The sequence below is a fragment of the Chelonia mydas genome, chromosome 8 (assembly GCF_015237465.2).
Source record: "Chelonia mydas isolate rCheMyd1 chromosome 8, rCheMyd1.pri.v2, whole genome shotgun sequence".
NCBI classification, from domain to species: Eukaryota; Metazoa; Chordata; order Testudines; family Cheloniidae; genus Chelonia; species Chelonia mydas.
Genome location: NC_057854.1, coordinates 93,232,621 through 93,259,853, shown reverse-complemented (window position 1 = coordinate 93,259,853; position 27,233 = coordinate 93,232,621). Strand labels below are relative to the sequence as shown.

The window sequence follows — 27,233 nt, the reverse complement described above, 5'->3', positions numbered from 1 at the left end:
GCATAAGCTTTCGTGGGCTAGAACCCACTTCATCAGATGCATGGAGTGGAAAATACAGTTGTTGGTGTCCCTATAATCTTGACCTTTGCTGGTGCAACTGTGTGTCAAATCCACAGGGGGGCGCCAGGAGCCCAAAGCTTTTAGTCCCACTATTCCTAAATCCATTTTTCAAAGGGAGATTACAATATGAAAACGTGGGAGCATTAAGCGTTGCTAGGGCAAGGCAGTCATTCCTCCCACGTAACTGAAATCACCCATTAACTCCCCAGGGTCCAGTGGAACCCGCTGAATGTCGGATAGGGCCTATGTTGCCCTCTGTAGCCCTTTAAAATACACTTACATGAAAAAAATCATGCAGTTGAAAATGATGTTTAAAAGACACATTTCTGTGATTTGATTGTTTGAGGCACCCCGCTGGGACAGCTGGGGACGGAGAAAGGACTAGCCCTCGCTTCCTGACCCCATGCATGTAGGCTACAAAGCACCCTGGGGCGACCTCAGGGAACGATGGGGATCTGATACACGTTCACATGAGGGCTCCCTCTCCCTAGGTAGTTCTGGTGCTCCTGTCCCCAGAGTATCCAGATAACAAGGGTGGAACCTGAGATTGTCCCTCACGCCCTCTTGCTTTAGATTAGCAGAGCCAGCTGCCCTGTCATTCAAGCCACACTTCTCTCCTATCCCCCTAGGATGAATCCATTTAAAAATCAAAACAATCACCTGTCCTCCTAGCTGAACAGAAGCATGAGCTCTGTCTCTCTGGAGAGATGGCAGCCATCCCAAAGCCAAACATTCTCTCCTGGGATTGGGAGAGGTGTCTGTCCCCATGGGAAGTTCTCCCTCCCCATCTCCGCTCCTTCCTTCACAGTCTGTGGATTTGTTTTTCACTCCTCCTGCTTTCCCTGGCTCCATTTCCCACCCTCATTTCTCACGGGAGTTTCTCTCTTTTCCCCTTCCCTGCTCCATTTCTCCCAATCTCGCCTATACAGGACAACATGTGATTTCAAGTCAGCCATTAGAATCCATGACACAGGAGCGGGACCTGCTCTGTGCTCCAAGAACTGTGCTGTGGGGAAAGTTTTCCTTCCACCTGACTTCGGGCTAGTGCCCAGGCTTATCACCACTGGTGTCCCAATCCCATCTCCTGGAGAGCAGGGAGATGATGGTCATTGGCAGCTGAGTGCAGGGCGCACCCCAGCCAGAAGGCACAGAGGGCAAGGAATGAAGAACCAGGGAAAGAAAAACGTGATCCCTCACTGTGTGGGTGTGATTGATATCTCCTTTTAGGGATTTCTGAGGGGCTCTTTCGGGATGGTTTCCTCAGCAGGACACATCACTACAGTTGGTTGAAATGTGTACATTTAAAGTTTTCTGTTATTTTATCAAAAAATTGGAAAGCAAAAAGTTTTCAGGAAAAGTTTACTGTTTTGGCAAAAGCTTTACCAAAGCACTGAACATTTATACTAGAAATAGTTTTAATTTTCAAAAAAACCTTTCTGAAAATCAACATTTCAGGTTTCTGTTTTACAATAAATGGGAAATTTCAACGAGAACCAAATAACCATAATTTCCCCCCAAAGTTTTCTGCAAAAAAGTATATTTTGACCAGCTCTGGCTAGAATCCCTTCAAAACACACCCAAGGCTCTTGCTCACGGGGAATCATCACGGTGCGATTTCCCCCATAGCCACTGGTAGACATTCATCTGTCCTGCCTGGCGTGTGACCTTGCTCGTGGTCCTTGCAAGAAAAGGATGGAGTTTCCAATGCTAACAAGGAATTATCCTGTTGCAACCTGCCTAACTGTGAGCTCTTTGGGGCAAGGTCTGTCTTCTTAGGTGTCTGCACAGCACCTTGCACGATGGGGCCCTGACCCTAGACTGGCATTCCTAGGTGCTATCGCAATACAAGTAATAAATCAACATCATTTCCTTTTCAATCACTTACAAACATATTGGTGCAAAGACACATCCCCAGAGCTCAGGAACACCGTGCTGTATGATATGCCTGGAAGGCATCTGCCTGATCTTTTCTACCGATGTGTTTCCAGTACAGCTCGGCAGCACAGGGACATCCGTAGCATCTGGCGACATCTGACATCGGGTCATTAATCTAACTGGGCCGTGTCTTTTTTGTCGGTGGCCTTAGTCTGCGCTAAGAGAATCAGCAGCCCTTGCTGAGCACTGGTGTAAGGATGGGCATACACGGGACATCTTGTCACCCCCGGATAGAAAAATAGGTCTGGAAAGAAGTTCAGGGGGTCATCGAGTCCATCCCCCATGCCAAGAGAGGATTAAATATACTAGTTCGTACCTAGACTGTCACGCAGAGGGGTACTCATTTTCCTACAGTAGATGTGCCCTTTACAGAGCACTGAAAAATAAACAGGCACTGTCCATCTGCCTGCTGGATTGCCCACCTCTGCCAAAATACCAAGCCAGCTCCAGACCAAGCAGCTAGTATAGTCAGGCATGGGACGGTTACTGCAAGTGCCCAATGGTTAGCCTTATCTCTGCCCCCTCCCCTGTGAACTCTCCCTTTCCGACTCGCACTCTCTGGGTAAGGTGTTCTGGAGCCCGGGCTGCACGTGCCTTGAGGGAAGGTTAGAGTGAAGTGCGCTGGGCAGCTTCACTGGACTGTGAATTTCGGGATCTTGTTTGCATTCATTACACTCCCATTAAAAACTAGCTGGCTCAGCCCTGGGCAGGACTGGTCTGAATGTGCAGCTGATCCTCAGCCCTGGCAGCCTCTGGGAACACACTCCTGGCTGTGCACCTGAGGAGTGCTCGCTGGGACACAGACAGGCAAGGGGCTCCCTGGCATCTGTTCCCTCCCAGCCCCGGGCTAGCTCTCTGCATTCTCACTGTGCAGTTGGTTTCTACCTGTGTGGTTTGCAATGGCTGAGGATAAAACTTTCCGCTACGGACTCATAGTGCTGGGCTTCTTCCTGGTGATGATTGGGATGTTCATCATGAGCGTGGACAAGCCCCAGGTCTACATCACCTTTTGCACCCTGGGGGTTTTAACCATAGCAGTGGGGATCACCTGGAGCATGTGTCAGTGCTACCCCAAGGTAGGGTCGATTCTCTTATCTGTGCTTTCTCAGTCTGCCTCTCTGGCATAGGGGGGCTATGGGCGGGGCACTGCAAGGCAGCTTTGGGAGCCAAAAACCATCCACAGGTGCTTAACAATAGTAGCTGATGACTTAAATTCCCATTGAGACAGCTAACTGCCCTGCTGAGGGGAAGGTGGTGCAATGCTTAAGACACCAGACCAGGAGACATGGGTCCTATTCCCATCTCTGCTACTGACTCACTGGGCAGCCACGGGCAAGTAATTTAACTCCGTGCCTCAGTTTCCCCATCTGTAAAACGAGGATGGGGTACTTACCCTTCCTTCCAAAGTGCTTTGAGACCCAGGGATGAAAAGTATTAGTATCCACTCATAATGATTGTACAGTCACTGCAAGGCTTGGCCCAGCATTCCTTCTCTCCTTTGGCAGCTGATCTAGCATCGGTCAGTGCTTGTGGCTGGTTCTGGGATATTGCTGAGTGTATATGTCCCATTGACTGGCTGGCAATTTCTCCTGGGTGTATCATGCATTGCTTCCCTCGAGAGGGGCTTGGGAGCATCAAGGCATCATAAGATGCCCTCTGCCACAGTCAGGCAATTCAGACTAACTTTCAAAGGGGCATTTAAAAGTTACCATAACTTCGGGTTGGTTTAAGAAAGAATACGTGAAACAGCTGTGAGTGGAGCAGGGAAGAGAGGATGATACTTCTTCTGCCTTATTTTCTCCACATGGCCCACAGCACCTCCAGTTACCTCTGTGCATGGGGCAAGGGGAGCAGACACATTGCCACTGTCCCTGGAAGGGGTTAGGGGGATTACATCTACCTGGGGTTACAAAACCGTATACCCTTCCAGCCGTTCAAAGTGCTCCTTGATATCTAAGGGGAGATGCCCCCTAAGGACACACACACTTTGTTTTTCTATCTCCAAAGAGCCTGCTTTCTGCCAGGTTTGGCTTTAACCCTTAGGATGCTAAGACAGCGGAGAAGGCTGGCTGCCGTTTCCAGAGAGTTACAGGTGTAGCAGGCACAGGGGAAGCTGGGCAGGGTGTCATTCTTTTCTCTGATCCAGGGATAAAACCACTTCAGGCTTTACTGAAAGCAGTGCTGACTTTCACTGGGCAATGCAGTGAATCCCTGTTAGTAATGAAAGAAGGAATCGTTTAAAAGAAACTATCCTGTATGTCCAAAGCCCTTTGCTATACCTCTCAGTGACAGCTGCAGTGTAAATCATTGCTGTGAAATGATGAACAGGAATCAAAGAATGAAGAAAGCCTTGATCCATTTCTCAGGTTCGCTGTTTGAAAGCCACCCCCAAAATCCACATTCCCCTCCCCAGTGGAAGTTGAGCAAATGGTGGCCAGATCTTGAAGGATAAGGAGAGAGCTCCCTCCCCGGCTTTCAGCCGGTGTCTTCACTGTCTGCTTTCCAAAGGGTTCCTCTTGCCTTAACAGGACTCTTGAAACAAGTTATTTTGGGAGACATGTAACAGAGGGGCAGGCTGGTGCAGCAGAAATGTTTTCATGCAAGCAGCTTATTGAACAGATTCACGACACCATGAAAGAAGTTCGTAGAGTAGGGGAAGAACTGATCTTTTGCCTAAATAACAACACAGCTGTGTAAGTGAAAGGTACAGGAGACAGCCAGGAAGGCGCTGGGAGGGGGAAGCGTTTACTTATTGCTCATCCGTGGCTGATAGTTTTATATAAAGTTGTTTTAAATTCAGCTTAGATTAAGGGAAGAAGAACCCCTAAACCCTGTTGAACCCATGCCCAACCCCCAACCCTTTGACTTAGGTGGGTCATTAAAACGCCCTTCGGAAAATCTCCTGGTTAAAGAATGTTGATAGCGCAGTAAAACAATTAAACTCCCATTCCCTGAAGAAACATCTATCCAAGAACACGATTTTCCCAATGGAAACAAGACATTAGCTCTAGGGTTAGATTTAGGCTTGGTCTAGACAGCCTTATGTCTGTAGTCTAGAGTCCCTGAGCGACGCAGGGATACCGACCAAACTCCTGGTGTCGACGGTGCTATGTCGAGAGGAGGGCTTCCCCTGTCAATGTAGCTACCGCCTCTTGCGGAGGTGGAGTACGGACAGCGACGGGAGGTCTCTGGTTGGCGTAGCTAGCATCTTCGCTAAGCAGTACTGTATGTGTGGACAATCCCTCAGGGACGCAGAATGGCTCATTAGTAGATCTGGGCCTAGGAGAGTGCATGTTGAGACACAGCATGGGGTAGGGGGGAGGGGCAGAACTGGAAGTTATAGCACAATAAGCTGAAGGGTTCACCTGTGATAGGGATCCCTCTCCCGAATTTTGTATTATATGGTGTCTTTAATTGCTGGCAATTAGGCCTTTTTAGTGTCACCAAGAGAGAGTTGTAAACTAGAGAGAGTTTGGATCTGGATCCAGACTTCCTGAAGGTTGGGGTGGGAGGTGGAGGGGTTGGCTCTGGGGCTTTGGTTTGGCCCATAAGAGTGATAGAGGCCAGCCATGAAGTTTAGAATTGGATCCAGTCCTCAGAGTCTGTAGGGGTGTGGATTGGGAATGCTGGGAATCCGACCCGTTGGCCCATCCTTTCCCAGATGTCTCCATTTTGGGACTGCAGCCTCTAGGCTGGAATAACCCATTCAAACATCCGTCCCTCTCTGGGAAGAATCTCTGGGAAGAGTCTCATCCCCCAGAGCTTTGGCCACCAAACATGGCTCCTGGAGAGAGGGGAAAAGCTATGGAACCCCCAGCTTCTCCTCAGACTGAAGTCCATGATGAAGCTCTGATTCCCTTGAAGGGCTCTGTCTCCCCTCAAGATCTGCCACAGTTTCTGATGGTGCTGAGGGAGGCCAAGCTGGCAACTCCTGCTGGGATTTGTGCTTCAGAGCCTGCAGGCCCACCAGTTGGCCCAGTACAAGTTCCATTTGGAATGAGTTGGCATTCCCCTACCTGTCTCCTCTGTGCCTCAGAAGGCAGAATGCCCATTGTCATCCAGCAGGATGGCAGGACTGAGTGCACTATTGGTGACATAATCGAGTCCAAACCTGGGCAGACTTGAGGTTCTGAGCCTGCTCCATGGACCACTGAACACTCAGGACCTTGCACGACTGAGCCCCTGTTGCATCCGACGAAGTGGGTGTTCACCCACGAAAGCTCATGCTCCAATACGTCTGTTAGTCTATAAGGTGCCACAGGACTCTTTGCCACGTTTACAGATCCAGACTAACACGGCTACCCCTCTGAAGCTTGAGCCCCTGTTGTGGTTCTTCTTATCAGCCTGAGTTTCCTGGCCAGGGGAGTAGCTTGCATATTGTCTATTCTTTGTAAATGTGATGTGGGGGCTTAGATACCTCTTCCTTTGCAGTGATTTGGATGTAAAAATACCTAGTTACAGTGCCAGTAAAGTGTGATGTGACCGCTGGGAAGGAGTTAATGATAGCCCTATGCCAGGGAAAACTCCTCCTCCACTGCAGGAGATTCACCCTCTTTGTTCACATTCAGAGGAATGATTCATCCCTCTTTTTTTCTTCCCCCCCAAGATAACGTTTGTCCCCATGGAGACGGAGTCCGAGAAGTTCCTGTCACACAAGCCTGCTGTTTCGATAGAAAATGAAATTCCGGAGAAGAGCTGGTATGTTGGAAGGACCCCAGGCTCTCAGCCTCAGCTCAACAGTTTGCAATCTGGTTTTTAATGAGCGCCTTAGCTTGTACACAAGGTTATCTGTGTGCCTCGGGGGATGAGGTCAGGGTCTGAAAACCCTGGCACGAGGGAGGGCTAAAAATATTTTGTCTGGAAAAAAAAAAGCAGCAGTTTGTTCTGGAACTGAGGACTCCATTTCCATGTTCTTTCAACCCTTGACTACATGGCTTCTCTCTGATGAGGCTGCCAACAGTAGTGTGGAGGAAGGGAGGGTAGTTTGACCTGACCCTGCAGTCCTTTCCCAGCTAGCCGTCCCACTGATTTCAGTCCTTTCCTAGCCAACCTCCCACTGAGTCCCCCACGTCAAACTGCCATCGACAGCAGCAGGGATGTACTGCAGGCTCTCTCAGTAGGAACTAGACTAAGACCAATAGTGAATTTCAATGCCTCTCAGCTGGGGGTGACCGCTGGTCACTATGGGCTGGATTCAAACCTCCCCGGAGTCTGGGCAGTTCAGATGTGGGGATCTGGGTATAGCCCCTCTCCAATACAAATCCCCTCGATGTGACATGAACGTGCTGCTCTTCCCTTTTGTGGCATTTTATTCTTTTCTTTCTCAGCAAATGATAAAATTCCTGCGTCTAACCAGAAACTATTGGAATCCGGTTAAATGGCAGAATTTAATAGCGTCCCTTCCCCTCTTTCTCCCTCACCCCAGCTCCCAGACTCCCTACACCAGCCAGGAAGAAGCTAATGTCTATGAGAAAAGCCTGCCATCTTATGAACAGATCCAGAGGAAAGCAAAGGGCTCTGTGGAGTGTCTGGGGATTCAAACGGCCCCACTCCTAGGTGACTGTGAGCTCAAGACAAGAGGATGTCCCCATCCCTTTGTACAGGCCAAGGCTGAGGTCCACAGGATCTCAGAGAGCAATGGAGAAACTTGCAGAGATCCAGTGCCCCAAGTGGTCACAGCAACAATCAGCAGGTAGGTGACCTTGAGGCTCTGCTATATAGGAGTCCAAAGGGCAGTAAAGTTGCACTTATGGAGATTCACTCATTACAGACATAAGGACAGACAAAAAATAGGCAGCAGACATAGTGATCAAATCCTTCCCGCTCGATACATCTAACGGGGACATGCCTGCTGCAGGCACCCGTACGCATTTTGGGACGGGGACTGTCTCTTTCTACGGGCATGTCTACACGGGGGGAAAATAACCCATGGCACCGAGTCTCAGAACCTCGAGCTCATGCTACGGCGGGCTACAAACAGCAGCGTAAGTGCTCGGGCTCAGGCTGGCGCCCCGGCTCCGAGTCCCTCCCCACCTCACCCGGTTTCAGAGCCCGGGCTCCAGCCAAACACCTAGACTGCTGTTTGGTGTGAGAGCCCAGGTCCATACCTCATGTGGGCATCCTGAGAGCTACTGCAATGAAAACAGCAGCAATGCAGGTAGGAAGCAGCGCAATCCAGGGCAGGTAGGGTGCACTGCTGTGATGCTGGATGTTCTGGGCACACCCCAACATCCCAGGCCCATCAGGAGACTAGTGACATGTGACAGCAGCACAGCCCAGGAGGTGGAGGTTCAGCAGTGAAAGGGGCATGGTGACTGGTTTCCTGCTCAGCCGCTGTGGTTGTGAAGCCAGAGAGCTGCGTGGGCCAGCAGGAACACGGTGCCTGGCAAACGTCTCTGTAGGGGAACCAAGCGAATGACGGGGTATGAACTTGCTCGTCAGACGCTTCACGCAGAGTTCTACAACTGGATTGAATCCATTCAAGCAATTTAGGACACTCTGAGTTCACATGAGCCTAACTAGATGCTGCGGCGCTCTCTCCTCTCCCAAAACACAATTCAAGGCTAATGCAACGGGCTTTCTCTAGCCCCTTAAATAAGAAAAACAGCCCCCGACTCAGCTCCGGCCTCATGAGAGCCTGAGCCAGCACCCACTGAAGTCAAAGGAAGGGGTGTTTTTTTGGAAAGGGGAAGGTTTTCAAATGCACCAAGGACAGTTGGGCAGCCAGGTCCCCATTTGTGCCTTTGAAAATCACCCCCTGCATGATTAACTGCAGGATTTTGCCCTTTCCTAACCTTCCTGGAGGATTGCAGGGTTTCACTTCCCTGTTTTAAAGCAAAAATAGGTAATTATTTCCCAAATACGGATTGCCAATAGGGTTTGGGCCCCTTAGCATCCCAGCCGGGTCCTACCCAGGGGTCCATGATGGCAAACCCTAGATCAGCACAGAGCTCACAGGCACTGAATATTATTTCAGTGCATATGTTCATTGAAATCATCATTAGACTGAACCCTGAATCTAGCTCCCTCACTTGCTGTAATCAGCTGGTATTTAGTTAATATTAATTATTTAAATTATGTTCTCTTTGGGAACGTTTAATCAAAGTTTGGCAAACTATCATGTGCCTTTTTATCCAAATTATTTGTAGCAGACTTGATCAAATCACTTCCAAAATCTGATTGGGGAAGGCAACTTCCTTACACTGGTATACATCTCAATAAACAAATGTCATTCCTCAGAATAAATCCATGTTCCCAGTTCAGAGTTTCAGGCAAAGAGAGACCTAACTACTTCTTCATTTAAAGACTTCAAGTGAGGCGTACAGATGCCATGGTGATGGGCTCAGTGTAAGAACCTGGGTTAGAATTGTCAGAACAATAAATCATGTCGATCCCCAACTGCTTTACAAAGGTTACTAACTGATTGTATGAACTATTGATGTAGGACTCAGTTGGCCCCCTTGCTGGAATGCAGTCATCTCTGGGGTAGAACATGGTGGCTTTTTGGTGGTGTCCATAAGCAACACTATGCAACTGTTTAGGATGAGAGGTGAAGAGTATCATAGCCAACTGAAATGGCAGGGGGAGGTTACTGGGTCATTGCCTTCTGACATGCTCTTGGTCTGCTTAAACTATTTCTGGATAGGCAGTTAGCAGTTCACAGCAGACCTATCTCCTGGGTGATGAAAGGAGCTCTGAGCTCTCTATTCTCCAGGAACCACTGGCAGGAGAGCAACTAGAGTCTGATTAGGTCTGTGCCAGGATTTACAGCAAGGAGACTGTCACTGTGTCCTTTGACATTCTCCTTGGAAGCTGCTGCACAGCAGATGAAGAAGAGGAGGAGGGATGGGCAGGTACCATAATGGAGGCACTGGGCTCTCTGTCAATATGGTGTCAGAGCCTCACCTGGCTAGTGGCAGCTGAGATCCACAATGGGGAGGGGAAATAAACAGAATGGCATCATTATGAAAACCAGGCACAAGTCAGCGGGTGAAAGGAACACCACGAACTCAGCGAGCATCTGTTCGGCTTGATTTACTGTAAACCCCATGGCCAAAACACAAAACAGGGAAACAGAAACCAGCCAGTAAATGAATCTGTGCCCTTAAATGTACTTTTATGCCATTTTCAGCCCATCAGAGAGGTCCCACAGTGCAGCGCCGCTGGCTTCCTTCCCGGAGGACACTGACCTTCCCTCTTCCGAGGGATCCACCTCCAGCAGCCTGTTTCTGGGGGGATCCACCAGCTCCCTGAGGAATCCACTCCCACCACAGGGGTACACCCAGAAGCTCAGGTCTGAGCTTCCTTGCTATGAAGATTTTGCCCTGATTGATTCACCGCTGGCGGAAAGGTGGCATCCAAGCCAGGAGCAAACACCGGCCCTATCCCAGAACTACCTGTCTGCGACTGCCTCAGCAAGACAGTTTGCATTGGTCTCAGGTTCTGGCTCAAAGGCAGCAGAATCAGGAGAGAGACAGAGTGTGGAAGAGGAGGACAACAACATGTATTACGGGTTAAAAGAGGGGCCAGAGAATTTACTGATAGCAGATGATTTTATCTTTGAGCCAGAGACCTAACCCTGGAGAGGGGAAAGAGACTGTCAGAGACAGGCCCAGGCTGGCTCAAGTGATGCTCAGTATTCCAAGTGCCTTGCAGATCAACCCTTTTTAGATTGGGGGTTGGGGGCAGCTTCCGGGGAGGCCACAGCCAGCTGCAGGCTTTGTGGCTGTTCGGTCGCATCCTGCCTCCTGAGAGTGCACTGGTTTGTAGGGGGAAGATAGGATGTTTGGAACATTAAAAAAAAAAAGAAAAGAAAAAAAGGTCTGATTCATTACTGAAAACACAGCCTGTCTTGCAACCCTCTGTGGAATACGAGTGCTTGGAGAGCTTTCTGAGAGCAATGAATGCCCAACAGGTCGGTTCTCCACACTCACTTCCCCTACTCCTGTATATAGCTGCTGGCCTAACTGACATGGAGGCTGCAATCCCAGGGAGATGCCAGGGATACTGGGAGTCCATTGGCATCAATTAACAGGCCTCCTCCCTGCACCCGCAGAGCCATATTTTCAAAGGGGGAAATGTAGTTTGGGCCCTTAAAACGTGCACCCAAGCCCTAGCCAGTTGCACTAGAATGCTCAGAATCTGGGCCCCAGTCTGCTGGGGCCCACCGCTCGTTCTTTGGACCCTGAGTTAATGGGAACAAATGGGAGGCCAGGGCTCAGGCTGGCAGCAAATGTAAACGCCAATGTCCAAGAAAGAATGCAATGGATTTTATAATTGCCCAGTGAAAATAATTAGGTAAATACGGTACTCAGGAAAGTGAGTCCTTACTCCAGGCAGGGCTATCCAGGCCAACAAGTGGCTGATCACCTGGACATTGCAGGGTGGAATATAGGGCCCTGGTACTACCTGTGACAGTCCAGGTCTGTGCTGCCCAGGGGCTGGGGAGCCGTTGTCTCTGCATATCCCTAAGATCTGTGGATTTGGCTGGCATCACAGTCTCCACAATCCAAATCTCTTCCCCAAGAGCATTCAGTGCAAGTACCATCTGGAGACAGGAAACCCTGAGCCCCTCATGCAGGTTTTTCCGTAGAAGGCAGCAATGCTGCACCATGCAAACTATGGCACGGATACTGCAAAGCCTTACATGTGTTTGGCTTTCAGCCTGGGAGCAGTCCCATCGTCTTGAAAAGGGCTGTCGATGCAAACAGAGTTCAGCACAAGCGTGACCCTTGGCAGGATCAGGGCCAGATCATGTGCTTAGGAAGGAGAAGACTAACTTCTCTGACTGAAACAGCAGGACTAGTTTTTAGGTAGGCAACAGTGTATTCACCCAAGGTGGATTTCACGAAGCATAGATTTGGCAAAGCTTTTTTCTAATCATAAAAGCCCCACAATTCACTTAGTACCAATACTAGGGATCTTGAATGCTATTTTGCTGTAGTTTCCAGGTTAAAAGGTACTTCAGCTGAGAATGTCTGGCTCCTTAACTCCTCACCTCGGCCGGCGGCTCGATCTAGGGCGAGGAGTTCTGCAGGCGAGAGGCAGTCAAGCAGAATGCAGCTCGCGAGCTGTCAGCTCCTTGCTTCCGAGGAACCACTTCATGCTCTGACAGATGTCTCGTGGGGTCAGCTGGGAAGAAAAGCTGGAATGACTCAAGTCAATTTCAGGATCCTGCAGCTGCTGGGCTCCTTTGCTTGTCTGTTTGCCTCCTGGTGCTGGGAAATGAAGCCAAGTTGACAGCAAGCCATGGAGCAAGCCAGCAGCAGCTATGTGAAACTGACCATGAGTGGCAAAACAATTGCCAGCCATGTGACTCCTAACTAGGCCATCTGCAAACCAGGTCATTTATTCAGCACCCCAACAGTGCACCTCTGTTTGAAAACCTGGGCCCTTATATTTGTAAAGGGCCATGTAGGTCTGTGGCCTGAAGTTGAATGATACAGTGATGATGGTGTTGCAGGTTCTATTCCATTAACATTTGGTTTCATTTTATCATGTGAATAGGTTGTGTGCAATTGGAGTTTTCCACAGGAGCTAAGTACAGAGAGTCCTTGATCTGCCTTTGAGCAAAGGGCCATGACACACACACTTACTTGGCTTTCATTCAACAGGATCATACACTTGAGCACTAGGCTGTTGCTGCACAAGGTCACTCACAGTTCAGGCCATTGGAATTAAAGATCTTTACAGATTATTTCTAAGGGGTGCTTGGGGATCTGAGAGCGGTTGTGTCTCATATATTGGGTCTTGCATTTATGTTTTTCACAGGCTTTTTAATGCCCAAGGGAGCCCTTGATGTCAAACTAATGTGTTATTTGGTTTTCTTATGATATAGCAATGTAGAGGAAATACCATGAGAAGACCAAATCTCACTGCTTGTCAGCCCCACAAATGGCTCTCTGAGATATTAAATAGCCTACAGAAAGCACATGCAGAGGTGGATTTCTCCAAAATGATGCTGTTTGCATCTGTGGGTGGCAGCAGGGGGTCCTGCAGAGTCCTAATTTCCCCCTGAGACTTGGGGGTAACAGAGTAAGTGTTCTCCCTTCAGGCCAGATCCCCACTGCCTCACCTGCTAGCTGGACATTTACACCTGAACAAAGTGGTTGCCAATGCTCCTGAAATGGAATTCCGCTGCTAAGGGCTGCCAGGAACACTGGACAGTGACTATACAGGGTGCAAGGCACCAACGAACCAGGCCCTGGCATTGTACTATAAGTTAACCCAAAGCAGAGCCCTGAATCCACCCACCCAGCGAAAGTGCAGACCCCATTCTGGATCTGAGGCATCTTGTGACTTGGGCCTATTTCTAAAATGGACAGGGACCCCATGGATAGAGAGGGAGGGGTTCAGCGTCACTCACAAAATCTTTCATTAGGACTGATCGGTAACAATCACAAGCTACCTAAGCAACTGGATGGCTCAGATAACACCCCACAGCAATATGCCCCTGGTTCTGATCTGGCTTCTGTTGCGAGAAGGTTGCTCCCCTCTGAAGAATATTGGGTCACGCCTGTGAGATGAATTGGTGGCCTCCCTCCAGTCCCCACTGTGTAGGTGATTGTTAGCTGGTAGTCTCATTAGATAGGTGAGCCGGCCTTTCATTCCCTGACCTCTTGCTCGGATACGGATCTTCCAGGGCACAGCAGAGGCAAACCCAGGCTGTTTTCTTTGGCTCAGTTACATCCCCAAACTCCTAGTTAAACCACTGGACTGCCTCTGAACAATTCCCCAGGTCTGGTGGTGGTAACACCCTTCATAGGCCTCCTGTTGAATCAGTTGTACTCTGCATCAATAATGAAAGAGTGGATGGAGCGGGTGATTGTTCCACTGTGGATAAATACTGAAATAGTCATTGAATGACTCTGGGGGCCAGTGGTTCAGGCACCCACCTGGGAGATGGGAGACCCCAGGTTCAGCCCCCCTGCGCCAACCACTCTTTCATTGTTTAATCCAGAGACCAACAGCTTCAACGGATGAATCAGAGTATCCCAGAGCTCAGTGGTTGGAGCACTCTCCTGAGAGGCTGGATACCCCTGTTCAAATTTTTGCTTCCTCCTCTCTGCTAGGCAGGGGGGAATTGAACCTGGGTCTCCCACATTCCAGGCAAGTGTGCTAGTCCCTGGGCAGCACCCCACCCCCTCTTCCTTTGCTCCTGGAATGGGACCCAACCAGTAGACAGTCTCTGAGGATGCCTACTAGATGGGGTCCTGCATGCAACGTAGGCAGCCGAATGCCTGTCTCTCTCCAGTTCATGAATTGCTGGGGGGCTAAGTTGAGAGATGGGTGTCCGGATGCCTAGAGTGAGGCAGCAGCGTATGCCAGCATATCCCCAGCTGCAGAACATAGGCACCGAGAGAAATGGCGCTGTGAAAAATGGAGATGCTGAAGGAGTTTAGGCACCGACAGGGTTCAGCACCAGATTTGTGGATTGGCTCCAAAGCTGGGATGTAGGCAGCCAAACCCAAGACTTCAGTGCCTACAGCTTGAGTTGAGGCACTTAAAGTTCTTTTGTGGATCCCCCCCCGCCCCTCAATAGGAAGCATTTGGTTTAAGTCATTTTGTCAGAGACAGGCCTTGTTTGGCACCAGAAGAGATGTAAACATAATTGCTTTTAAAGTCTTGTTTACAATAAATAGAGACACCCAACCCAATGGGAGCTATGACCTGTACACGTCCTTCAGAGTCCTGCCTTGAACTCTGGACAAATCACAGAGCCTCACCTTACCGGGCATGACACAGCTTCCATATGAGGGGAGATTAAGAAGACTGGGACTGTTCAGCTTAGAAAAAAAAAAAAAAGACAACTAAGGGAGGATCTGATGCTCCTGTCTGTGTCACTCAGTACATCCGAGTGAGTGTGGGAAAAAGCTGATTTACACAAATCATATATAGAATATTCCCTTTTAGTGGTATATAGTTTATTGGGATGGGACCTTTCTAATCTCATTCAATGGGAAAAACAGCCTATTTATTGGCATTACTGTACTATCCCTTGGGACTGGCCTTCCCAGGGAACACTGTTGGTTTAGGATATTCCTCTTTCTAACCCATGTTAGCTCTACCGGCGGTAGAGCGGAGCATCTACACTCAGTCCCAATCTGTGCAATCTCCATGGTGTTAAGAGCAGAAAATATAAACTCTGCAGGAACTAGGAGGGAGTTTAGATGCTGAACAGGGCTCTGTCTCTGGGGACCGTGCAATCTCCTCTCGACTGGGTGGGACACAGGGCCACCCTGATTAAGTGGCTTGTTCTGCGTCTGATTTGAAGTTGAGCTGTGGTAAGTGAATCCTTCAAGGCCCACATGCAGTATCACATCCCAGAACTAGTGCATCAGGTCTTTCAAATCCTCCCTTTAAGACCTACTCCCATCATGGTCCCTATGGGGACTTGACACCTGCCAATGGCCAGCCGGCCTGCCAGGGTCATTAAGATCATGCTTATTTCCTGTTTACATATAGCAAACAAAAATGGACTGTCCTTTCAACCTGGCTGACTCTGCACACCATTGTACATAAACCCTTGCCCGCCACGCTTCCAGTTCTCTTCCGCCTACCTCCCACTAGCTGTTACTCGCTTATATCCTAGGCTGTGAACTCTGTGGGGCAGGGCCTGCCTATGACTAGGTGTTCGTACGGCATCTAGCACAATGGGACTGACTGTCATACAAAAAATAAACTTTGATTCATGCTCACTTACATCCTGAATAGAACCAGAGACACTGGAAAGCAAAAACCAAGGTCAAAGACTGGGGTGAAATCCTGACCCTATTGAAGTCAGTGGCAAAACTCCCACAGGGCTAGGCTTTCACACACTGTTTATATATTTATGGCTGACCGTGCTGTGATAAAGGTGGGGAGTAAAGAGGAAAGCATTTCCTAAGTACTGCAGGCAGGGTGCAGGGAACAATTATTCCAACTGTTTACACTTGGCTGGCTATTTTCCCTTTAACTGCCATTTACGTTCTCGAATGACCAGTCTTTGGATCCTCCAGAAATTGCCTGGTACTTAGCTCCTCTTCCGTCCCTTCTTCTTGACTCGTCATACACGGAGGGTGAATGCTCCGTTGAGACTCTTTCCCTTTCCATGCAGCTCTCCATTTCTCCCCCAAACCTTCCTTTCCTCTCACTCTGTTTCTAGGTGGCATTCTGGGTCTGCCACATGCAACAGATAGCACATGGGTCATTGGTTAAACGAGTGGGGTCACATCAAGGGTGAGCTTTCTCCACGCTGGAGGTGGGTGGGCGGGCACGCTGGTCTGTTTATGATATTACCGCTGGCTTTATCTTTTCATTATTTGTCAGAGAGCTGGCATGAGGGACAGCTGGGAACAGGACAAGTAGATTGGGGCAAACTCTGCCCCACATTACAGGTTGACTTCAGTGGGGTGGCCAGGATGTTACCGGGGTTAGGATACAGCCCTACATCTCCACTTCAAATTCAGCTTTGGACAGTAGGTGGCGACAGCTATTGGCCTTTCATAGCTATTCTGTCCCATGTGAAATGAGTTCTCTCTAGGTTCTTACACGGGGCCACATCACCATCGCACCCGAATTGGTCATTTCAGTCCACCTTCCAACAAGCATCAGCTACAATCGCCATGGCTGACAATCTCAGCAGAGACTGGGCTATCCCCTTGCTCCAAGAGGTGGCCCCTTCAGCTCAGGGTTCAGGCACATCAGGAGCGCAGCTGCATTGACAGAGCTCAGACGCCAAGTCTGTCCGTGTAGCATTTTCTGTGCACACAAACCACTACCCAGATAGCCCCGGTGAGGTAATTCCTCAGGGAACGAAGCTGATGTTAGTCTGAGTCTGAACTACTCTGCTCTCAGTGGAGGTTAAACATTGTAGGAAGAGAGACATTCCTGCATGAAATTAAAAACGGGACAAAGCAGAAAGCCAAAATCTCGGCTGTACGTCTCCGCTGTTAGCTAGGCATGGTCCTAGGCAATAATCTTGAGGTGGTGCTGGTGGAGGGCAAGGGAGCTAAAGAACCCACAGACATTGCTAGCAATAACCATCTTCACTGGGGAAGAAATGAAAACCTAACATGTTCCGATGAGCAACTCGTGTGTACTGTAAAGCATGCCCTCGGGCTCGGTGGCCTGCTCTTGTGCACAGGGCACTCGGCTGGGACCACGGAGATCTAGCTCTGCCACCTGTGTGCTTGCCCTGCCAGGTAGGGCAAGTCACATCCCCTCTGTGCCTATTCCCCTCCCACCCTTTGGCTACGGAGAAGCTAAGATCTTTGGGGGGGGCAGGGACGGTGTCCCAGGGTGGGTTGGAACAGTGCCTGCCTGTGTGGCTGTGGAGGGCTGGCTGGCAGTTGATCCATTTTGAGGCCGGGGTCCAAGCTCCTGCACAGCCCCGTTGATCTGGTGCTGGTGAGGGTCAGCTCGGGGTAAGTGCCATGCAGATCTTCCCTTCTGCCCTCTGTGGAGGGGACATGGTGGGGCTGGAGCAGTGGGGCTGTCTGGTCACTCCACAACCTGGGTTGGGCATAGGGGGAGAATCTCTTCCCCCAGCATCCGTTCCAGCTATCCGAGCCGGAGAGTGGGGTGGGTCTCTCGTTGTCCTGGTTTTAAAATACCCCGATGGCAATGAGAAGCCAGGTTTTGCCCCCCAGACAGCAGAGGTGGGGTCAGCAGAGAGGAAGATCTTCAGTTTTACAATATGCTAGCGGAGGCAGGGACACGGGCACATTGTACAGAGCTGAGCCGCTTCTCCAGTTTAGCGGCTGGCAGCACAGCATGCCGGTATTTTCAACATGAGGCAGGTGACGAAGAGGCCTGAAAAGCTCCCACTGATCGGGTCACATAGTGAGGTGCCTCTGTAGGGATTTAGGTGCCTTCCTTTAGGCACCCACATTTGAAAACGCTGGCCGCAGCCTTTCCAGAGCCCTTCCTTGTGAATCAAGCCTAGCGCTTGGCCTGGGGTCTGCTTACAGAAGGAAGTGAGTGCTGACCCCTACTGGCATGTTTGTATATTCGCAGTATATATCTGGTGCAGGTGGGTGTCCGGGGCCTCAAAGGAAGGTCTTGGCTGAGAACACTGCTGGGGAGATGAACCTCCCGCTTTGAGATTTCAGTCTGTTTTTAAACCAGGGCTTCATGTGGCTGGGTGAGCTAGTGGCAGAATAGAAGGCTCTGAAAACCTGCATCGCTGGCAGCTGTAGGGGAGACTGACATGCCCTGCTTGCAGTTGGTTGAACTAGTCTTGGGATGGCCAGTCAAACCTTTCAAGCCTCTTTGGCCTAAATACTGAGCCAGCGAGCACATGGGAACAGGTTCTCAGGGGCTGCGAATACAGGGGAAACCACCCGTCAGGCCTTTCACTGCTGGAGCTGCCTGTAGCTCTGGAGGGGTTCAACAATCAAGTGCAAACACACTGGTGCTCGTTTTATCTGAGCTAGGAGAGCTGCTCCTAGTCCGGCTACTGTAGGAGTCAGAACATATTTAAAAAACAAGAGCACAAGACCCCCTCAGTTCATGACTTGGGCCATGTCTACACTTCAAAGTGTACAGGGGCCCAGCTGTACCAATGCAGCTGTGCCGCTGTAAGAGCGCTTATGTAGCCATGTTATGCCGATGGGAGAGAGCTCTCCCGTCAACATAATAAAACCAGTTCAACGGGCAGCCATAGCTATGTCACTCACCCACCAACATAGCGCTGTGCCCACGAGCGCTTATACCGGCAAAACTTACATCGCTCAGGGATGTGGGGTTTCTTCACACCCCTGAGTGACAAAAGTTTTGCCAACAGCTGTGCTAGTGTAGACATGGCCTTGTTGGTCTAAACCCTTTACACCAGCAGATCTTTACATGAATTCGACATTTAATCTCTTGGGCCAGGAGTGATACTAATGCCTACTTCTCAGCCCCTAGCGTATTCTTACATAAGAGACCTACAGTACACAAGCATGAATACACACAGGAAATACCCATGTGTGAGTGTCTCCATTGTGTTTTGACTTATGATTATTCGTGGTCTGAGTGCAGGACTGGTGAGGACGTCATTCTCGTTCACCTCTTAGGATAGGACAAGACGCAATGGGTTTAAATTACAGCAAGGGAGGTTTAGGTTGGACATTAGGAAAAACTTTCTTCCAGTGCTTAACCACCCTGACAGAAATTGCCAATGGAGGGTGTGGAATCTCTGTCAATGGAGGTTTTGAAGAACAGCATAGACAAACACCTGCCAGGAATGGTCTAGTTCAGGGATGTCAAACTAGAATCACCATGAGGACTAGTACATTGGCCCGAGGGCCGCATCACGGACAACCCCCCTCCGCTGCCCCCAGCCCCGCCCCCACTCCACCCCTTCCATGAGGCCCCACCCCTGCCCTGCTCCTTCCCACCTCTTTCCCGTCCCTTCCCCAAATCCCCACCCCTGCCCCGCCTCTTCTCCGCCTCCTCCCCTGAGCATGCGGCTCCTCGCTCCTCCCTCCTGGAAAGCGCTAAGCACCGCCAAACAGCTGTTTGGCAGCAGGAAGCACCTGCAGGTAGGCAGAGGAGCGGGGATGCGGTGTGCTGAGGGGCGGGGCAGCGGGTAAGGGGAGCTTGGCAGCCACAGGAAATAACTCGGGGGGAGGGGGGGGTGTGGCGGCGAGCTTGGCAAGCCGCAGCAAATAACTCAGCGGGCCGCATATGCAGCCCATGTGTTTGAGACCCCTGGTCTAGTTATTATGTAGTCCTGCCTTGAGTGCAGGGGACTGGACTAGATGACCTTCCAAGGTCCCTTCAAGTCCTGCACTTCTATGAAGTCTCTCCTGGGAGGGGAAGCGTGGGTAGTAGTTAGAACTCAGGCCCCTGTTCTATTCCCTAAGCTTTGGCACCAATTCCCTCCCATTGGCATATCCCCTAATATCACTGCTTCAGTTGTCCCCATCTTAACGATGGGGACAACAATTCTTATCTCCCTCACAGGAGCTGTGTGGAGTTAATGGAACCTAATAAGTGCTAAAGATTACGGAGCATTCCCTGGGCATAAATATGCCATTTTTCTCTTCCCAATCTAAATATTACAAGAAAACAAACACAAATATACAAGGGTTTTTTGGGCGGTCTCTGTATAAACAGATTTGGGAGCTCAGTGGTAAAGCTCTCTACAGAAATACCAGCGGTGAACTCGAGTCTGCCTTCTATGGCACACAGTTCCATTATGCAGCTCAGCTGTTGACCTACAATTTACTGAGCAGTTTCCCTGGGGATTTTAATGTCCTACTTCAAAGCAAACATATGCTGCCCAAAGGAGTTTTGTCTCCAAGTTTGCAGAGGATTGTGTTTTTCCCTCATTGAAAGAGAATTACATGCCAGGCCCTCCAGTGGCTGATGTTAGGGTTCTTTGGCCACTCACCCTCCTTGGTGCCAGTATGGAAAGGAAGCAGGGTACAATCAGAGACGTGAGGCACGGCCATGATGCCCCTATGCTAGGCCAGGCCGATCCTCTGCTGCAGCTTTGGCACACGGCTGTTGCAGTCCAGCAGAAGTTAGAGCTACCCTTAAGCAGCTCTAATAGAGGGCAAAGGAGTGGCCATGCACAGAGCAGCCCTAGGATCAGAATGCAACAGAGAGCAGAGCACTACGCCACAGGTGCACACTACCCCCTACCTCACACCGTAGGGAGTTTGGTAGCACCCATCGGGCTCAGGAGTTTGCTGCTGGAGTTTTGATAACCTTATTGCCTCCTGCCCTCTGCTGGCAAAGCGCATATAGTCATTTCCAGTGCATTGTCGATACTGCAGGGGAGGAGGACAGGTTCCTCCTTGAATTTTACACACTGAATGAGTAACATTTACCTGCTTGCTGGTTTTTGACAACTTTTCCTAGTTATCTGGATTTATGGCAAAATCAAAATTCATGAGCAAAAAGTTTCTTCTGCACTTGACAAGAGGGGAGCATGGGGGCTTGAACAGCATGTGTGTGTGCTGAGTGATTTCCTCGGTAAGCCCTACCTCACAGGAGGCACTCGCTTTTCTCCTGTCCTTCCTTTTGCTGGTTCAGGGTGTCATTTTCAGAGACACTCAGCACCCAAACTGCCAATCAAAGTCACTGGAGTCAGTCAGGCCCTAGCATATCAACTTGGGCACTCCAAGATAAGTGGCTGCTTTTGATTCTTTTGGCCTTAATCTCTGTCCCGCCACTTCAGCGGGCACTGTGGGTTAGAGGACAGAGCACTGGACTGGGACTCAGGGACCTGATTTTAGTACCAGCCTCTGCCATTGGTTTCCTAGGGGATCTCAGGCAAGGCCCCATGACTCAGTTTCCCTAGCTGGAAGAGTAGGATAAGGATATTGACCTCCTTTGTAAAGCAATTGGGGATTGTGGATGAAGGGTGTGTTTGTACCAAGAGCAAGGTATTATATGAGGAATCTCATAATATCGAGATGGGGATAGGTAACTCACCCAACACTTCTATTGGAAACTCTGGGCTTCGTTAAATATGCTCGTACTTGGTTTCACTAGAACCGTATCCAAGTGCTGTGCGTTAAGCATAGCGGTGATCTGCGTGGGACGGGGAAGCTGGGCTGCATGTTCCTTTGGAAGCGACGAATCTGTGAGCACGGCGAGTATCCTGTGCAGCAGGGGCTGGATGCTCCAGGGTGATGCTCGGCGGTCGGGCTGGGCCTATGGCTAACCTGCAGAGCGACAGCAGGGCCTGCAAGGCCTAGAGGGGAGTGCTGGTGTTGCCTGTGGCCTATGGGGTTGAGGAGCTGGCCCACAGCAGGCCCAGACAAGATGTCGTGACGCTAAAGATGTTGTGACGCTAAAGGAAGGGGGTAGCAAGGTGCCACCCAGCCCTGTGAAGCATCAGCCGCCCTCCCCCTTTGGAAACAAGCCACGGTACACCAGAGAACCTCAGCAGCCCCGCCCCACAGCCCCCAGAGCTCACAGAGCACTGCCAGTACTAGCCACTAGCCTGGGGGCGAAGGGGGGGAATGGCTGTGTTCGAGGGCCTCGCTTCTGTGCTCCCAGCAAAGCGCCTCAGCGAGCTGGGCCATGGGAGCGCGTTAGCGAGACCTTGTCTCCCCATCTGCCCTTTTGGGCGCTTTGTTTTACAGGGCTAAGGAGCCGGGTGATGTACACTCCTGCGCAGGCCTCGTAGGGAGGGATTTATACCGAGGGCTGCCGCTATCTGTCAGCTTCCAGACACACGGACAGCGCCGGGCCTCTCGCCTCTCAGGCATTCCCACAAGCTGACTCCAGCAACCAGCCTCACAGCCTAGGTCACCTGGCAGCAACGGGTGGAAGCGACAACTCAACATCTGTGTGGTTCCCTGGCTGAAATCCCTGCCTACCAGCAGGGCCGGCAGCCAGCCCCACCTGACCCATTCAGCAGCCTGGCTCGGGAGCCATGGCTTCGGTGCTGACCGCAGCGCATTCTGGCCAGCGAGCGGCAGGTGGAAGCCCCCACCCCAGGGTTCATACAAGATGGGTTCAGGCTGGAAACTGAACCTCATGTACACACACAAATGCCAAAATTCCCCTGTCCACACCCCCCACCCCGGTCTTTAATCTTCCTGTTCCCCTACATTCTAACTTCCTTTCCCTTCAGTCTCCTGCCCATCACATTCTCCCTTTATCACACTGCCTTCCTCCCTGCGCCCCATCTTACCTTCCCCCCTGTAAGTCTACCTGTCTGGGCCCAGTCCCTGCCTTCCCATGTCCCCTGATCCCTCACTACCTGCTCCCTGGACCACATGCTGATCAGGAGACAGCTGCTTCCAACCCAGTGAAAATAGGAGGGATGGGGACAGTCTTACTAAGGTTGCCTCATCTCCACTTGAGAATTTTGTAGGGAACTAGTGGGTGGCCTCCTTAGCTGAGTACAGCCTGGCTCCATTCTCACAGTAGGAGACAGGGGCTGGTATTAGCAAGGTCCAAGCAGACTACCAGCCTTGATGCACTTCCTGATGGCAAAGCACTGCAGGCCCTCTGCCTCAGTCTCCCCACCTGATCTGGTGGTTTACATGGCTCAGCCCTCCAGCCAGGTCACTACAACACGTCAGTCCCTTTCGACGGGGAACAGAATCCAGAGTCCCAGTCCAAACAAAAACACAAAATAAAGGAGTGATTGGCCCAGATGACTTAGCACTCATCCCCTTCAGGGTTATTCATCCACTCACCCCCTGGGCTCAGCTCTCACTCACTCTCCTACCTCTTCTGGTGAGACACCCTGCTTCCAGGGCCTATCAGGTCCCCAGGTACTTCCAAACTGTTCCTTATCAATGCCTGTCTTTCCCTCCAGGCAGGCTCAATCAGGCATCAATCCCAGCTCAGCTCCAGGCCAGGCTTGTCTCTCACCACATGAATATTATTGATCTGTACTCCTCCTAACCCAGCCCCCACCTGAGCAGGGCCTTCCCTTTTTACCCTCCTCCCTTCAGACCTGGCACCCCTACAGGTGTAGCAGGAGAGGCTGATTAGGCCTACAGCAGCACATTAACCCTTTCAGGTCTGGGTGGGGTCTGTAAACCCCATCACATAAGGGCAATAGATAAATAAATGAGAAAGCTCCAGTTTCTCCTGCAATCATGAGCCGTTTAAAAAAAAAACCAACCCGACTCTAAGCTGTGAGGCTTGTGATGCCGCCAGGAGCACTGGAAGCGCTGAGCTAGGAGTGGGGCAGAGGGCTGAGCAGCCCCTGGGGTAAATATGTGCCATAAAACTTTACCCAGAAAGGTTTAAGAACAGATCAATCTCCTCACTTTACTGCCCCATATGCACACCGCTGCTTAAGAAGTCCTGCTACTAATAGGGCCACAGCCACGTGAGGGTCTAGATTGGGTGCTTACAGTTAGGCTCTTAAATCTATACGTAGGCATCTAAATATAGTAGCCTGATTTTCAGCAGTGCTGAGCACCCACAAATCACATCCCAGTCAGTGGGAGATGCAGGTTCCCAGCGCCTTTGAAAACCAGGCCACTTGTACTGAGGGGCCGAACTACTCCTTTATGAGCCTAGCATTAGTTCCCAGCTCTGCAAATGTCGACCGACCCTGTTATTTTTAAAGGTGATTCTCGGGCATTTCACATTTAACACAAGATTTCTCTCCTTGCACAAGAGATGAGAACATCCAGCTCTTTTACTCTTCATGCTCCATGGAGGGCCGGGAAACGGGAGGTGGAGTTCTGTGGAAGCAGCTGCCAAGCAAAATGAGGGCCATGTGCTGTCAGCTTCTTACGCCTGATGGACATCTCAGGGCCGCAGGGGTTGGCTGGGCTGAAAAGCTGGAGCAATTCATGTCAGTTTCAGGATCCTGCCCATTGCTGGGCTCCCTTGCTTGTCAATTTGCCTCTGCTGCCCAGAGATGCAGCCAAGCTGCAGGGAGCCACTGAGCAGACAGCAGCTGTGTGAAATGGACAAGAGGCAGAGAATTGGCAGCAAAAGGATTGGTGTCTCCCCTCAGTTACCCCACCTGAGGTCACATGAGCTCGGACAAGTCACCCCTTCTGTCTTCTCATTATGCTAATTAATTTGTTTTAACAAGGTTAGTGGTCAAATCCCACCCCAGTAAGATATGCATGCGCTTGGGACTTTAAATCAAAGCCATCTTTATACCATGTGTTGTCCCTTCAGTTTAGCTGAAAGTTCCTATTTGCTGTAAAGGTCCATTTAATTTCATTGCTTTTGCACTTGAAATGTCCAAAACCAGAGCCTGATGCTGCAGCTGTTATAAAGCACAGATTTTCACAGGGACCTAAGGGAGTTTGGCACTAAAGTCCCACAGAGTTTCAATGGGTTTTGGTACCTAACTCCATTATGCTCTTTTGAAAATCTCTGCTTAAATCAATAGCAAGGTTCCTATTGACTTCAATAAGAGCAAGCTCAGCCCCTAGCAATAGCTCATTTGTACTAAAGAGAAGCCAGTGTGATTATCTCAGTGATGCTCAGCACATGGTATTTAGACCAAAGGACTGGAAAATATAAATAAGATGATTTTAAGTGTTATTGTGACAGGGTTGGGACTCACCACCGCAGCACCTCCTGCTGGCTCGTCAGGGAATTAGCTCAGTCCAGTGTGGCGCGCCTTCCACTGGTGGTATCCCATCTGTCTCTCACCCTCCATTGGCGCCTGGACCCACATTGCTCCCTTCTTGCAGCATCCTCTTCAAGGCACTCCCCTCTGGAAGTGCCCCTTAGTCCTCACTCACCCCCTTCCAGGGGGAGGTTTTCAGCAGTCTTTCACTTCGCCCAGCCGCAGCACCCAGCCACACCCCAAAGTCTAACCCTTCGTGTCAGGGGTCTGGTGCAGTCTGCTATCGCCATGTCAAAGGGGGGGACCCAGGCCCACCCTCTATTCTGGGTCCCAACCCAGGGACCCTTTGGCAGCAGCCTTCCTGCCCTCCTTCTCTCCCCTTGTCCGCCTCTCTCCCTGGGCTGCTTCCCCTTCGGCCCCTTTGCACCGGCTAGCCCCTTCCCTCAGGGCCTGCAGCCTGGCAGGTACCAGGCTGGAGTTCCCTTCTGCTCACCTCAGCCGCTTGTCCCCTCACACAGGAGACCAACCTTCACCCTCTGAAGGCCTGAGAGAGACTGACTGCCTCTCGCCTGGGCAGCCTTTATATAGGGCCTTGCCTGGCCCTGGTTGCTGCCTCTTACTCAGCCTCTGATTGGCTCCCTAACAGGCCTTCTCTGATTGGCTGCCAACCTGCGCAGCCTCTCTGGCCTGCTGAAGCCCCATCTAGCATAGGAGTGGGGCAGCCACCCCACTACAGTTATTAATTATTATTTCTTAATATTATCACATAACCCCCTCTTCTCATTAGCCATAGCAGAGCCTAGAGGTGCAACCAAGATCAGGGCCCCATAGTGCTAGGCGCTGTACAAACATATAGGAGACAGTCCCTGCTCTGAAGAGCTTGCAGTCTAAATAGACATGTTAGAGGGGACACTGAGGCACAGAGAGGTGAAGTCACTTGCCCCAGGTCATCCAGAAGGTCAGTGGCAGGGCTGGGAACAAGATGCAGGTCTCCTGAGGCCCAGTGTATTGAACTAATCGGCATCTCTGAATGAGCCTTCCAATATGCAGTATATATTGGACTAAACTAGGGTAAATTTTTGAGGGCTTCCTGCCTCAAAGATGCTCTATATAAATACACTGTCCTCATGCAGATATTTTAAACATTTCCTAATGGTTTGGTAGCAAAGATTTGCAAAGAAATCCTGACAGCTGCCCAAAAATATAGACCAGAACACTGGGGGGAAAAATCATTGCAGTGTGTGACGCGCCTGTAAAAATTCCTAAACAGGATTAGAGTCCTTCATGAAAATTCATCTCCAGAGGAAGCCCATAAGCAACTTACAAACCCCTTCCTCTGAAAACTGTTGTTGAGCTTCCACCTTTGATTTGCCAGCTCTCTCACTAATACATGAAAAGTCTCAGTTAGATTTTTGTTCTCAACATCAAAAATAAAATGTCCTGAGCAGAATATATTAGGGTTAGGGAGGGATCTCTTCTTCCCCCTCTCTGTAATGTTATTACACTTGAACCTTTCTAATTCTTTGCTCCCTTGCAAACATAGGGGCCACAACATGGCATCAGTTTTTAAGGAGAATTCGTGAACGAAATTCCCCCAACCGACCCCTGATAAATGTCACAGAAGACTAGCAGTGTTGGCCCATTTCTCAGCAAAGATTTAATAGTACTGAGCCGCAATTAGTTCTCATGCTATAATGATTTGCCTAAAAATAGTAATGCTCAGTGTTACTTGGAGTCTGGTTTCTTTTGTATAGAGAGAGAAGTTCCATTTCAAGGTATACGATGGACCAAAGTTTCTTTCTTTTTGTTTCTTTCCTTGGTGCAAAGCACTGAATTATCATGTTGAGGGTTCCAGATTTGTCATGGCATTTTTTTTATCAAAAATCACAGTCATGGTAAATTTAGTAAAAGTCATGGGTTTAGTGTCTGCACTACGATTTTTGATTAAACATGCCCTGACAAACAAAGGGGTACTGACTACCCCCAGCAGCATCCTCTGCCCCTGCACCCCAACCTTAATCCTGGCTTAGAAGGGAAGGGAGGCAGGGGCTGGAAAACGAGCCTACCCCACATTCACCCTGGGCAGTAGTGGCTCCTGTGCCCTGCAGGGCTGAACCTGGCTCTCTGCTCCAGGTGCCGCGACCTGGCATGCTGGATTGCAGTGCCACTTAGGTTTGGCCTGCTACCTCGCTCCTCGCCATCATGATGTAGGGGTGGCTGGGACAAATCTGAGCCAAATCTGTGATCCCACACCTGG

At 50.3% G+C, this 27,233-nt stretch overlaps 1 protein-coding gene and 1 long non-coding RNA gene across 2 annotated transcripts; one reads left to right on the top strand and one right to left on the bottom strand.

Annotated features, from left to right (window-relative positions):
- The first annotated feature begins 2,652 nt into the window (after positions 1–2,652).
- BSND (barttin CLCNK type accessory subunit beta) lies at positions 2,653–11,043 on the top strand. The gene is made up of 4 exons (XM_007062214.4): positions 2,653–3,071; positions 6,602–6,693; positions 7,421–7,687; positions 10,127–11,043. Exons 1-4 carry the CDS (start codon positions 2,895–2,897, stop codon positions 10,569–10,571), a joined length of 981 nt encoding a protein of 326 aa, XP_007062276.1. The 5' UTR covers positions 2,653–2,894; the 3' UTR covers positions 10,572–11,043.
- A 12,942-nt stretch (positions 11,044–23,985) lies between these two features.
- Positions 23,986–25,169, bottom strand: LOC122466810. Its single transcript, XR_006292644.1, has 2 exons — positions 24,971–25,169; positions 23,986–24,227 (listed from the first exon to the last, which is right to left on the bottom strand). It is a non-coding gene; the product is annotated as an uncharacterized LOC122466810 (long non-coding RNA).
- Positions 25,170–27,233: the final 2,064 nt, after the last annotated feature.

Bases quoted from the DNA above. Each gene is read 5' to 3' on its own strand.
- BSND (XM_007062214.4), top strand. From the start codon at position 2,895: ATGGCTGAGGATAAAACTTTCCGCTACGGACTCATAGTGCTGGGCTTC. The intron at 6,694-7,420 runs GTATGTTGGAAG...CCCTCACCCCAG, and splicing joins GAAATTCCGGAGAAGAGCTG to CTCCCAGACTCCCTACACCA. The intron at 7,688-10,126 runs GTAGGTGACCTT...TGCCATTTTCAG, and splicing joins GTCACAGCAACAATCAGCAG to CCCATCAGAGAGGTCCCACA.